This window comes from Bolinopsis microptera, chromosome 3, assembly GCF_026151205.1.
Source record: "Bolinopsis microptera isolate Bmic1 chromosome 3, MBARI_Bmic_1.0, whole genome shotgun sequence".
Taxonomy (NCBI): domain Eukaryota; kingdom Metazoa; phylum Ctenophora; class Tentaculata; order Lobata; family Bolinopsidae; genus Bolinopsis; species Bolinopsis microptera.
Window position 1 is genome coordinate 3,421,373 of NC_087074.1, and position 13,317 is coordinate 3,434,689.

Sequence of the window (13,317 nt, forward strand, 5' to 3'; positions counted from 1 at the left end):
TTCGAATCTAAATGAAATAATTAACGCACCAACTTGATCCTTTAATTCATTTCTCAATATTCTCAGCCGAGTAGGATCGCAAATGTACAGTCCAGCCACCTCCAGATTGACGCAGGTTCGCTTAATCTACATTCTGAGAAAGATTATCAGTACTGCTATCAGACTAAGGTTACCAACTGCTTGCGTTAGAATAGCTTGCTCGACCATTACTATCCCAATGGTGTTCAACAAAATGTCAAAGATTATACTACAATTCGAATATAAGAAGTCGAATGGAAGTCTTTAACTCTCCAACTTTACTCCTTAAGCTCATGACTTGCAAATTTTGAACGACAAACAAGATCAGCCATTACCCAGGTCGCACACTCTGAGTAATGATCGACGCGAAACCAGATGTACTGCACAGTTCAAATCTTGATGCCAACTGACCAGAATGGCAGTTTCAATACTAGCAAAGAATACTTCAGAAATTTCTAGTAAACCTTACATCATACAATTGAATAAACTTGCTGGAATTTTCTATCCAATGTCAACTCTCCGCTTCCAGGTTTAGTTAATGTTAAGCAACAATTCAATACGAATAGAAAGCTGAAGTTACATCGAATGCGTCTTTGTTGCCCATCTACAATTCGAATTCGTCTCGATAAAATGTTCAAATTATACTCCGTAATGTTAATCCGAAATGAGAACTTTGAATCGTCCCAACATAGCCCAACTTTGAGGAAGTTCATATCACGACGGAAACGGACACCGAACAAGGCACTTAGAAGTCGAAATGGAGCAACCGAGACCCCACCAGAGTTGGAACGTTAAATACAAGAAGTTGAACTTTCAACTAAACTTATGGCAAGATAATGAGATTATGCAATTGAAGACTAAACTGTCAATTCCTTTGACACAGATGCAATCGAAGAGCTGTCACGACTTCCTTCCACAAGATACAGCAGCTCTCAAGATATGGTGAAGCTAAACAGTCATCGCTAACTAACTAGAAGGATAAACTTTAATTGCCCTAATTCTTCCATTTATACTAATTGATTCGTTCAAAATGTTCTAACATATTAATCCTTTCGTATATCATATATCCGCTTCATCTTGAAGTGATCGTAATAGCTAGACCACATTCATCTCTCATTTAGCTAAGGACATACACACAGTTGGAGGTACCTACAATCACTAAGTACAGAATTAACCTTCAATAAATTTTAAATGAACTAACCGTGATCAATTACTTATCTGACTGCCAATACATGGATATTGCCGGACGGACCACATAGAGTGTGACCTTACAAAGAAAGGACGTCGAAATGTGAACAGTGCGAGCAGAGAAGACTGAAGTTGAGCCAACTCTACTTCATAGGAGTAGCCAAATGAGCTTGTCCGGCGTAACCGAGATCGAGCGAACTACAGATCAGATTGGAGAGTAGTGTCACACAAAAGCAGAATCGCTAACTTGATAAACCGCACTGACCTACTTCTCAATTCTTGATTCAGTCTTCTTCATAGCATAATCATTATAAATTATAACACGATGCATCATTCTGCTAGTCCTCCATCGATTCTTTAAATTACCAATTTCCTAAATTATCAATCTTTATCTATCTCCTTTCATATCAAAAAATCTAAGACAACGATACAGACTGAATCAACCCTGAAGAAACCGACCACCAATAGCTGTAAGTGTGATCACAGAGACAGCATTGACCGACAGACTTCCGAAGTGGAGATAACTGCCGACTTCTTCTACGATAAGAGAGCTGCGACTTAAAGAGTACGAGAGAACGGAGGTTGCTCTTCCAACACAGGAGATATATGACTTCAATTAGCTAAAATGAGCTTGTCACCCAACCTTGAGGGACGCGGACAAGGACGCGACTCGACGCCATCCCGTGGGCTACATAGATATTCACAACTAAGAAAAACTCGACATTATAAACATCATGCACACTTTGAATCCCTTAAATCTCATTTTCGCTGCAATTTTCTATCGCAATTTCAGTTTCCTGCCTTCCTTCCGCAATTTCGAGTTTTCAGTTTAATGATCAGTACAGTTTCTAATTACAATTATCATGACTATTTTATCTAGATCTTGAAGTGTTTCACATCAACATTGCGTGCGTTATTGCTTTCCCATTACTACTAATTCGAATTCTCGTTTTCAATGAAAAATGTTCTACCATAAATTATACTCCCTCGTAAATTATGATATATCCGATATTTCAGAATACTTTAGTACTTTGTAATCGTGCTGACCAACATTTATCTCCAGTTTAGCTCAAGGAAACTATATCAAATATGCCTCTGGACGAGACCAACAACGAAAGCTACAGATACCTGAGAAGTGTCGGAAACACCTGGAAGTACAACGTCGAGGACCTCCACCCCAAGATGTTGGAACGTCTGTACAAGAGGTTCGACACTTTCGATCTCGACACTGACGGCAAGATGAGCATGGACGAGATTATGTACTGGCCCGACAGAATGAGACAGCTGGTCAACGCTTCTGACGAACAGATTGAGAAGATGAGAGCTGCCTGCGACACCTTCTTCTTCCACAAAGGAGTAAACCGAGACACCGGTCTCGCACGAGAGGACTGGGTTGAAGCTAACAGAGTCTTCGCTGAAGCCGAGAGAGAAAGGGAACGACGTGGAGAAGGATCTTTGATTGCCCTCCTCTCCAACTCTTACTACGATGTCCTGGATGATAATGGTGATGGTACTGTCAATGTTGAAGAGCTCAAAACAATGATGAAAGCCTTTGATGTACCCCAGGAGGCTGCCTACACCTTCTTCGAGAAGGGTGATACCGACGGGACCGGAAAGCTGGAGCGACCTGAGCTGGTCCATCTCTTCAGAAAGTTCTGGATGGAGCCATACGATCCCCAGTGGGATGGTGTCTACGCTTACAAATACTAAGCAAAGAAATAACTTTCAGACTAAATCTTTAAATGGAAACTTAAATTAAACATCATGCACACTTTGAATCCCTTAAATCTCATTTTCGCTGCAATTTTCTATCGCAATTTCAGTTTCCTGCCTTCCTTCCGCAATTTCGAGTTTTCAGTTTAATGATCAGTACAGTTTCTAATTACAATTATCATGACTATTTTATCTAGATCTTGAAGTGTTTCACATCAACATTGCGTGCGTTATTGCTTTCCCATTACTACTAATTCGAATTCTCGTTTTCAATGAAAAATGTTCTACCATAAATTATACTCCCTCGTAAATTATGATATATCCGATATTTCAGAATACTTTAGTACTTTGTAATCGTGCTGACCAACATTTATCTCCAGTTTAGCTCAAGGAAACTATATCAAATATGCCTCTGGACGAGACCAACAACGAAAGCTACAGATACCTGAGAAGTGTCGGAAACACCTGGAAGTACAACGTCGAGGACCTCCACCCCAAGATGTTGGAACGTCTGTACAAGAGGTTCGACACTTTCGATCTCGACACTGACGGCAAGATGAGCATGGACGAGATTATGTACTGGCCCGACAGAATGAGACAGCTGGTCAACGCTTCTGACGAACAGATTGAGAAGATGAGAGCTGCCTGCGACACCTTCTTCTTCCACAAAGGAGTAAACCGAGACACCGGTCTCGCACGAGAGGACTGGGTTGAAGCTAACAGAGTCTTCGCTGAAGCCGAGAGAGAAAGGGAACGACGTGGAGAAGGATCTTTGATTGCCCTCCTCTCCAACTCTTACTACGATGTCCTGGATGATAATGGTGATGGTACTGTCAATGTTGAAGAGCTCAAAACAATGATGAAAGCCTTTGATGTACCCCAGGAGGCTGCCTACACCTTCTTCGAGAAGGGTGATACCGACGGGACCGGAAAGCTGGAGCGACCTGAGCTGGTCCATCTCTTCAGAAAGTTCTGGATGGAGCCATACGATCCCCAGTGGGATGGTGTCTACGCTTACAAATACTAAGCAAAGAAATAACTTTCAGACTAAATCTTTAAATGGAAACTTAAATTAAACATCATGCACACTTTGAATCCCTTAAATCTCATTTTCGCTGCAATTTTCTATCGCAATTTCAGTTTCCTGCCTTCCTTCCGCAATTTCGAGTTTTCAGTTTAATGATCAGTACAGTTTCTAATTACAATTATCATGACTATTTTATCTAGATCTTGAAGTGTTTCACATCAACATTGCGTGCGTTATTGCTTTCCCATTACTACTAATTCGAATTCTCGTTTTCAATGAAAAATGTTCTACCATAAATTATACTCCCTCGTAAATTATGATATATCCGATATTTCAGAATACTTTAGTACTTTGTAATCGTGCTGACCAACATTTATCTCCAGTTTAGCTCAAGGAAACTATATCAAATATGCCTCTGGACGAGACCAACAACGAAAGCTACAGATACCTGAGAAGTGTCGGAAACACCTGGAAGTACAACGTCGAGGACCTCCACCCCAAGATGTTGGAACGTCTGTACAAGAGGTTCGACACTTTCGATCTCGACACTGACGGCAAGATGAGCATGGACGAGATTATGTACTGGCCCGACAGAATGAGACAGCTGGTCAACGCTTCTGACGAACAGATTGAGAAGATGAGAGCTGCCTGCGACACCTTCTTCTTCCACAAAGGAGTAAACCGAGACACCGGTCTCGCACGAGAGGACTGGGTTGAAGCTAACAGAGTCTTCGCTGAAGCCGAGAGAGAAAGGGAACGACGTGGAGAAGGATCTTTGATTGCCCTCCTCTCCAACTCTTACTACGATGTCCTGGATGATAATGGTGATGGTACTGTCAATGTTGAAGAGCTCAAAACAATGATGAAAGCCTTTGATGTACCCCAGGAGGCTGCCTACACCTTCTTCGAGAAGGGTGATACCGACGGGACCGGAAAGCTGGAGCGACCTGAGCTGGTCCATCTCTTCAGAAAGTTCTGGATGGAGCCATACGATCCCCAGTGGGATGGTGTCTACGCTTACAAATACTAAGCAAAGAAATAACTTTCAGACTAAATCTTTAAATGGAAACTTAAATTAAACATCATGCACACTTTGAATCCCTTAAATCTCATTTTCGCTGCAATTTTCTATCGCAATTTCAGTTTCCTGCCTTCCTTCCGCAATTTCGAGTTTTCAGTTTAATGATCAGTACAGTTTCTAATTACAATTATCATGACTATTTTATCTAGATCTTGAAGTGTTTCACATCAACATTGCGTGCGTTATTGCTTTCCCATTACTACTAATTCGAATTCTCGTTTTCAATGAAAAATGTTCTACCATAAATTATACTCCCTCGTAAATTATGATATATCCGATATTTCAGAATACTTTAGTACTTTGTAATCGTGCTGACCAACATTTATCTCCAGTTTAGCTCAAGGAAACTATATCAAATATGCCTCTGGACGAGACCAACAACGAAAGCTACAGATACCTGAGAAGTGTCGGAAACACCTGGAAGTACAACGTCGAGGACCTCCACCCCAAGATGTTGGAACGTCTGTACAAGAGGTTCGACACTTTCGATCTCGACACTGACGGCAAGATGAGCATGGACGAGATTATGTACTGGCCCGACAGAATGAGACAGCTGGTCAACGCTTCTGACGAACAGATTGAGAAGATGAGAGCTGCCTGCGACACCTTCTTCTTCCACAAAGGAGTAAACCGAGACACCGGTCTCGCACGAGAGGACTGGGTTGAAGCTAACAGAGTCTTCGCTGAAGCCGAGAGAGAAAGGGAACGACGTGGAGAAGGATCTTTGATTGCCCTCCTCTCCAACTCTTACTACGATGTCCTGGATGATAATGGTGATGGTACTGTCAATGTTGAAGAGCTCAAAACAATGATGAAAGCCTTTGATGTACCCCAGGAGGCTGCCTACACCTTCTTCGAGAAGGGTGATACCGACGGGACCGGAAAGCTGGAGCGACCTGAGCTGGTCCATCTCTTCAGAAAGTTCTGGATGGAGCCATACGATCCCCAGTGGGATGGTGTCTACGCTTACAAATACTAAGCAAAGAAATAACTTTCAGACTGAATCTGTAAATGGAAACTTAAATTAACATAGTGCACACTTTGAATCCCTTAAATCTCATTTTCGCTGCAATTTCCATTGCATTTTTTATTTTAATCTCCTGCATATCATGATTGTATCTGTTTTTATTAATGATCTGATTAGTTTCTGATTATGCGCATTAAAGATGTAGATTATTTTATCCCAATGCTGAAGTTTATTAACATCGTCTCTCCCTATTCACAAAGTTTGAGTTTATCATTTCTGAGTTAAAATTATACTCTCCGCGGTCAACCAAATATTCTCTGCAGGGAAATACAAGTGGCCTCATAATTAATAAATAATGGGTTTGATCCATTTTTGAGCTAATAATCAATATCCAAGCTGAAACATCAATATTAAATGACAATAAAGATATACAATATACAATAGTATACACTATACATCTTTAAAATAGTACATACCTCCCAGACGAGGCTGGTATCTTTAATCTTCTTTATGTCCTCCAGACTTATCACCTTGCCCTCGTAAGGTCCTACCCACATTCCTGGAATTTACATCTATAAATTTACCTCTACTACTAACAGGGAGCCAGGGAGGCTGCATACATTCTCTTAGAAAGCTGAAAACAATCTTGCAATATGAATTTTAGATCATATCTTGTCGGATATAGGATCTGTGGCCGTTGTAAATGCTTAAATGCTTTTTAAGTTTAACTTGTAACACAGTAATACTAAGCACTTCATAGTATTTTGGCTCTTTAAAAAATAAAATCTACCCCATTACATACAGACAGCTGACCATCTACGAAATATTGATCGTTTTTATCTAGGAGGAAATGTCATATAGTGAAGAAAAAGCAACAGAATATTTACAGAAAATTCTCAAACATACCATCGTTAATGGCGGTTTTACAGCGGACACCAATACCGGAATTTGGAATCTTAGAGAGACATGGCTCCACTTCGTCGGGAAACTTTATCCTGTCGTTGGATACCTTCCTCATCATCTTCTTTATCGTGCTCTCTTCTTCATCTTTTCGTTTCAGTTGGAATTCCTGACCACCTGTATGTTTTTACATTTTAAACATTGCTGTATTCTTTTCAATACAGACTCAGACAGTAACAATGTGATAACACTGCTAAATGTGGTAATCATGACGTCACAAAATTAAGGATTCAAAGGCACAATCCAGCATTAACTTTATAAGGTAGCTATGTCTGCTATATATGCAAATCGCACTATCAATCCCCACTCACCAACCACAACCGGGCAATAGCGCTCATTCATTTTATCGTAGAGTGCTTTTTGTAAGTTCTAGACATGCAAATTAGAAAGCACTCCTGGCGTTATATACACGAACATAATCAGACGAGGATCCCATTATAGAAATCACATGGCCAGATTACTGAAAGGGAAGCGAATCATATAATAGGGCTGGGCTTCAAGAAAATTCATAGGACTCTGTTAATTTGTCGATTACTTGTAAAGCCCAGTGGCAGAGGCTTTTGTTTGGGTAAATTTACTGCTCTACAATCGAGCCCAACAAAGAAAGAGATGTGCTCCACCAGTGCAGGAGAGGCACGCTAAAAGCCGTCCTAGCTATTTGGCACTCTCATGTCAGAGAATCGTAACACAAGTGCAGCCTCGTACCAGCTTGTATGCCCCGTAAAGCTACATGTGCTACGCGAATGACAGAGCTTGCCATCCTGGACCACTGTTTTCTCAGAGGCGGTGGACAAAGGAGTTAAAGTACGAAGAGACGAAATATACTTTATATTTACTACTGCTCTAAAATTTCTTGTAAAATAGAGACGTAAATATAATGAGACTCTTCTAGCTAGTCAGATATAAAATTATAAGTAAATTATTATGGAATATTATATGAGATATTATTTAAATTCTAGAGATAGGCTACCTTCATGTATTTAGGAAGATATCATGGGTGAATATTGGATAAACAAAAAGGTTGGATCAGACGACAGCCTAAGTACGGTCTGTTAGCCTTGTTTTAAGTTACAAAATCGTTCCTAATAACCTATACTATCTCAGAGTTTGGTTTCAATTAAGGAGTGGCTGCAAGTTAATAAAAGTAAGAATAAAAAGAGATACATTTTCCACTCCAGTTAGAATCTTTCACACCGTACCCGTTGTTAAAGGTGATGATCGTTCTAGCATTTCACAATTATTCTCCGCAGATCTCCGTCCTCCAATCAGCTGCGAGCTCCTTTGATAACATGAATAATCACGATATGACTGTAACCTCATGCTTCTACCCTCGTGACAAACTTAATATTTCACAAAAGGTTAATCAGTGTCGACATGAGCTGATAGTAATACTTAGATTGATCCGCAGCTTCAAGAAATAATTATTACGATTAGATAACGGTTCGAACTTTCCAATAATTCAATATCACGAGCTCTCACGTTAGGTCTGACCGTGAAATAGGACCGAGCTATATTATAATCATCCTCCCAAGCACAGTCTCGTGATCGGACATCAGTATATTTTACTGACAATAGCCGCTCAGTCTTTGTTTCCCCTCAGGTTTCATAATCTCGAGATTAAAATTAAATTTGTGGTGAAGCAGCCCACGATTCTTGACACCCCCGTGCGATTTACTGAGTAGTCATTAGACTGAGCGTTGATTGCATTACAGTTTCAGCGCAGTTGAGAGCCGGCACGTGCTTTGTCAACCACTGCCCGGTGCAATGATCACGTGATCAGGACAGTCACGTGGGCAGAGTCACGTGGGCGAGCTTTTGTGTTTCATTGGACGGTGAGAATCATAGAAAGCACATTTGTACCTAGTGCCGGTAAAATCTGCCGTGAAATGCTGGAACTCTGGTCAAGATTCATTTGCTTGATTGCATAAATCCACCAGCTAATCAATTTTAAATGTGGTTTTGTAATCGTAGTGTTCAATACCGACTTTTCAGGTCAGATACAGTGACTTTCAAAGATTAAAGCTCTAATAACGGTGCTATTTCACAAGCTCTTCATGAATTTAGGGGAAATGAATCAGCTACCATACTAGCGAGCGAAGCTTAACTCTTTCACCTCAACCCGCACATGTTCAGCCATGCTCAACCACTGAGATCCCTATATATTAGCTTGCGAATAAACAATCTTATAGATATCCTAAGATAAAAAGTTGATTGAACCCCCAAGTTTTATTAAGCCTGTCAGTTGACAACTTGAAAACCGTGAGAAAAGTCACACCACGTGTCACAAGCCAAGTGTAGTTACGCTCAATCTATCAGAGCTCATATGATCAGTGATCTGTAGGTTTTACCCTCCTGCCGGGATCCCACTAAAGTTTAACAATCTTGTGGGAAGATCTGACTTAATGCTCATTTAATTGTTCACTGATGAGAAAGATGAAGTTATGAGCACTATTATAACTAGATGGGATACTCAGCTGATATGCGCTGCATACTCAATCGAATACTCCAATTCTGCGAAACATCAATGCAAAATGTGCTACTACATACATACATTGCGAAATTTAGAAAAATAAGTTCGGCTTTACAGTTCAAATCTTACCATACTGATATCTGCTTTTACGGGATTAGGCTAAAAAAGTTTAAGTATAGTTTTCGGTTCCGTTTAAGTCTTTACTATTTCAACAACAGTGACGTTACTATAGTTAAATTGATATTCGTCCGCTGCCTCTGCATTTATGGCGCCAACTTGCCTACTTTTCTAGCGACGTCTGTGATTATTTGCTAATCACGAGGAGAAGGGACTGAAATGTTTTGTTTTGCGCCGACACTGGCAGATTTTATTCAAACGTAGTAAAATGAAGACAAAATGAAGTTTCCTTTGATCAGCCCGATCCGGCAAATCCTAATAAAGACTAGAGCCGTGACCGTCGAGCAATTTGTTTTACAATGAATATTGTTTCTTCAACTTTATTCGGAGCGATATTGAGAAAGCACACACCCCGACACCGAGCACATTGCTGTAACAGATTGCTGTCACTTTAGCTTTATGTCGTACAGTAAATCACACCTCCCCGCTTTGGACCGTAAAATAGCAAAAAAGCAAAAAGCTTCTCAAGTTCTTTGCAGTAAATCAATGTTCAATATGGATTTTAATAAATGCATATTTATTTTGTAAGTGCTTTCTCTTTGTCAATCGTGTGATTGTCGGGCGAGAAGAACTGTAAAATCATCAGAGGCCTTTGTTATTAGAGAGTCACGAGGGAGCCATGATACGTGCTCTGTGAGTTTAGAGATAGCTGCTGAGATTTACTAACAATAAATCTCAGGAGCTTGAGCTTACAAAAATAAAGCAGATATCTTACTTTCTAAGACATTGCATTATCTTCATCACTACTACTACTATGTCGGAGCTAAGTCCGATCTACGCCAGAAAACCCCCTCCATATATCCCTGTCCCGCATCAGGGTTCGCAGTTCCTCTTTAGAGTTTGTCCCAACTTCCTTCAGTAACATAGACAAGTAGCTTTGTCTTGGTCGGCCTTGCTGTGCTCTACCGTGCGTAGGTTCCCATAAGACTAAATCACTGGCAAGTAGCTCAGGATGTCGGATGCAGTGTCCCGCCATTTTTAATCTCCTGCTTCGTAACTTGTTTGACAGCCTTGGGAGGCTACCATACAAAGTTATATTGCTGACCTTGTCCTTCCATGAGATACCCAGCACCATACGCAACATCTTTGTGTATGTCCCGTCCAAACTTTTCTCTTGAGCCTTTGTCAGTGTCCAGGTTTCTGATCCGTAGAGCAGTACTGATTCACAAGCCTTACGTAACGCGTTTTTTGTTGTTGTGGAACACAACAAGAAAATTGAAAATAATCTTGTGCGAGGGTAGGGACCCAGATGTCGTTTCTAACCCAAATAAACTTTAAGGAGGCTTCTCATCAGTAGCCGCACCTCCTTACTCGGTTTCTGAACTGGAATTCTATGGGCTTCCAGACGGCCAGACCGAGTATTACCATCCCATTCTTCTAGAGTTCATCACAAGAAGCACCCATCTTGAAGATCTTTGACACCCAGACACACCCCATTGGCGAACAAACTTTAGATATAATCTTACATGCTCCCGAAGGAATCCCTGGTTTATGGTCTTTCTCATATAAAGGTTGGCAAACTTTGGTGAAAAACTTTACATTTAGAATTTAAATTGTAAGGAATACTTTAATAGCTTACATTTTATTGTTTTTCAATACCTACCAAACAGTTCAAATCCGTTATAGTTAATACCGGCTCTTAAATTCAAATCATGATAAGTGAATAAGCTAAGACGGGATATTTTGAACTCTACAAATATTATATACAATATGTTTCCTAAATATTTCAGATTTATCTACGTTAGCATTCATGTTTTATACAATTTCTGTTCATTATATAAATTTTAATTAATAATTAAAATCCAAAGCATCCCATGTCTATAAACAGAAAAAACAGGTTTATTAATTATTCCCATTTTCTAAAAGATCAGAACCACCACAGACCCATATAAATTGTGCTGATCCAGCTAATCAGCTCTGAGAGAGTAAATATTGAAAATAAGCGACTTTTTAAGTTTATATTGACGTTTCACGTGCAACTGTAGTAAAATTCAATCAGACAATGAGAACATAGGTTTAACATAGTTGTTTATAACGGTACATTAACATGCACTACCTATAACACTATGTTCATTGAGCCAGGTCGAAATGGCCATGGCTGGAGTTAGGAATGCGTCGTGGGAACTTAATGGCGAAGACTATGATTAGAGGATCAAAACATCGGTAAATAAGACGGTTGAAACTTGAAAGAATAACTATTATAATACCTTTTTTTTTTCAAATCAGACATGGAACATAAATGAACACCTTAAAGATTTGATAAGTGGCCTAAAAAAAGGTAGGATACATAAATAATAATAGCTTTTTCCACCCTGCTCTATCAGAGGCTAATATATTCTTAATCATCTGTACAAATCGTCTGTATTTACAAAAACACAATTCATGAAATCATTGGTCAATTAAGTAAAAAATACATATTGCCAACTGCCTTGAAATGATGACAGAAATTTTATTTCATGGTTTACGAATACTTGAATCGAGATGATGGGCGAGCTGCATTGGGCTGGAGGTTTCGTGGAGGAATCCGTGGAGGAATCCGTGGGTGGAGTTGGCAATATGACTAGATTTGGTTCCCAACTTATGTTTAAACTATTCAGGTAAATTCGAGTGATAAGTAAAAATAAGAAATTGAGGACAAGTTTGAGGGTTTGTATAACTCAATGAATTGTTACTTGACCACTGATAGGGAGAAAAGGTAAATATACTTTTACAATGGACAATTAATATTCTTCCAAACGGTACTGCACATACGTTCCTATATCGAAGTTATGAGTTAAAGTGTAGCTGGTTAGCTAAGAACAAGTTCGGACCACATAATTTCGGACGTTACTTTGTCTTGCGGACTCATAAATTTGCGGACTCATAAATTTGCGGATTCATAAATTTACATGGACTCAAAGAAGTTGCCTCGCCAAGGTACCGCATGTGCTGCGGAGAAATTAGAATCGATTACTATGCAGCCTCATAAAACAAACCATATAACTTGAATGGACTGACTTTTGCAGTAGTGAAACTGCTTGTTTAGCATGCAGCGATTGCCCGGATGCCCCTAGTTTACATTGGGTAATGAAATCTGGAAAATAACAAGAAGTATGGTTGAAATTACTCACGAGAAGGTGAAGAGTTTCCCTCGTTGGAAGAGGTTGACTGCACAGGTACAGGCGAGAAGCCATACATTAGTAGCTTGAGGATTTCCTCAACTTTCCTCCCGGACTCCATGGTTTATCTGCTGATTGAAAGTGGTGTCAGGTTTGTGGTCCTGGTTATAAAAATAAGGCTCACATTTAGATCACAACAAAATCACTCGCTAGACACCTGCTTTAACAGTTTTCAAAACGTAAACAAAGGCATACAAAATAGAACTAAAATTAGATTTCGATAAAATCGTAGACGTTCTCTGATAATGGGTGCCATAGAAACTGCTGTTACAGTACGTGCTCAACACCGCAAGTTATACGTAAAACACGAATAAATCTTGACGATCTTGTGGACGCCACGTCTATTTCTCTCTCTGTAAAACAAAGTTCAGCATAAAACTCTCGACCACAAGAGAAACTAATACTAACGACACTCGATCAAAATTAGACGATTTCACGTGTTAGAGCTGAGTTGGACGGATCTCACGCCCACAGTGTGCAGTAGAAACTTGGCGAGAAGTGGAACGAATTAACTGGAGCTTAACCAAGAGCGTGCTCATTTTCGACCATGGTTAGACC

The 13,317-nt window shown here is 39.9% G+C and overlaps 5 protein-coding genes across 5 annotated transcripts in view; 4 read left to right on the forward strand and 1 right to left on the reverse strand.

Moving 5' to 3' along the window:
* LOC134813526 (putative histone-lysine N-methyltransferase PRDM6) overlaps positions 1 to 12,832 on the reverse strand; it is a 56,437-nt gene extending 43,605 nt beyond the window's left edge. The window contains exons 1-3 of the mRNA XM_063821344.1: positions 12,712 to 12,832; positions 6,901 to 7,071; positions 6,471 to 6,553 (exon numbers count right to left, since the gene is read on the reverse strand). Of these exons, the coding sequence (XP_063677414.1) occupies positions 6,471 to 6,553; positions 6,901 to 7,071; positions 12,712 to 12,820 (363 nt within the window). The 5' untranslated portion in view covers positions 12,821 to 12,832. The remainder of the gene's footprint in view (positions 1 to 6,470; positions 6,554 to 6,900; positions 7,072 to 12,711) is intronic.
* Positions 2,245 to 3,248, forward strand: LOC134813530 (calerythrin-like). Its single transcript, XM_063821348.1, has one exon. It carries the CDS (start codon positions 2,296 to 2,298, stop codon positions 2,914 to 2,916), a length of 621 nt encoding a protein of 206 aa, XP_063677418.1. The 5' UTR covers positions 2,245 to 2,295; the 3' UTR covers positions 2,917 to 3,248.
* On the forward strand, positions 3,326 to 3,946 carry LOC134813528 (calerythrin-like). The gene has a single exon (XM_063821346.1). The coding sequence runs from the start codon at positions 3,326 to 3,328 to the stop codon at positions 3,944 to 3,946; it is 621 nt and encodes a 206-aa protein (XP_063677416.1).
* LOC134813531 (calerythrin-like) lies at positions 4,356 to 4,976 on the forward strand. The gene has a single exon (XM_063821349.1). It carries the CDS (start codon positions 4,356 to 4,358, stop codon positions 4,974 to 4,976), a length of 621 nt encoding a protein of 206 aa, XP_063677419.1.
* LOC134813534 (calerythrin-like) lies at positions 5,386 to 6,006 on the forward strand. The gene has a single exon (XM_063821351.1). It carries the CDS (start codon positions 5,386 to 5,388, stop codon positions 6,004 to 6,006), a length of 621 nt encoding a protein of 206 aa, XP_063677421.1.
* Positions 12,833 to 13,317: the final 485 nt, after the last annotated feature.

What these genes read in the sequence shown, in the direction of transcription:
- LOC134813531 (XM_063821349.1), top strand. Translation starts at nt 4,356, where the DNA reads ATGCCTCTGGACGAGACCAACAACGAAAGCTACAGATACCTGAGAAGT.
- LOC134813530 (XM_063821348.1), top strand. Translation starts at nt 2,296, where the DNA reads ATGCCTCTGGACGAGACCAACAACGAAAGCTACAGATACCTGAGAAGT.
- LOC134813528 (XM_063821346.1), top strand. Translation starts at nt 3,326, where the DNA reads ATGCCTCTGGACGAGACCAACAACGAAAGCTACAGATACCTGAGAAGT.
- LOC134813534 (XM_063821351.1), top strand. Translation starts at nt 5,386, where the DNA reads ATGCCTCTGGACGAGACCAACAACGAAAGCTACAGATACCTGAGAAGT.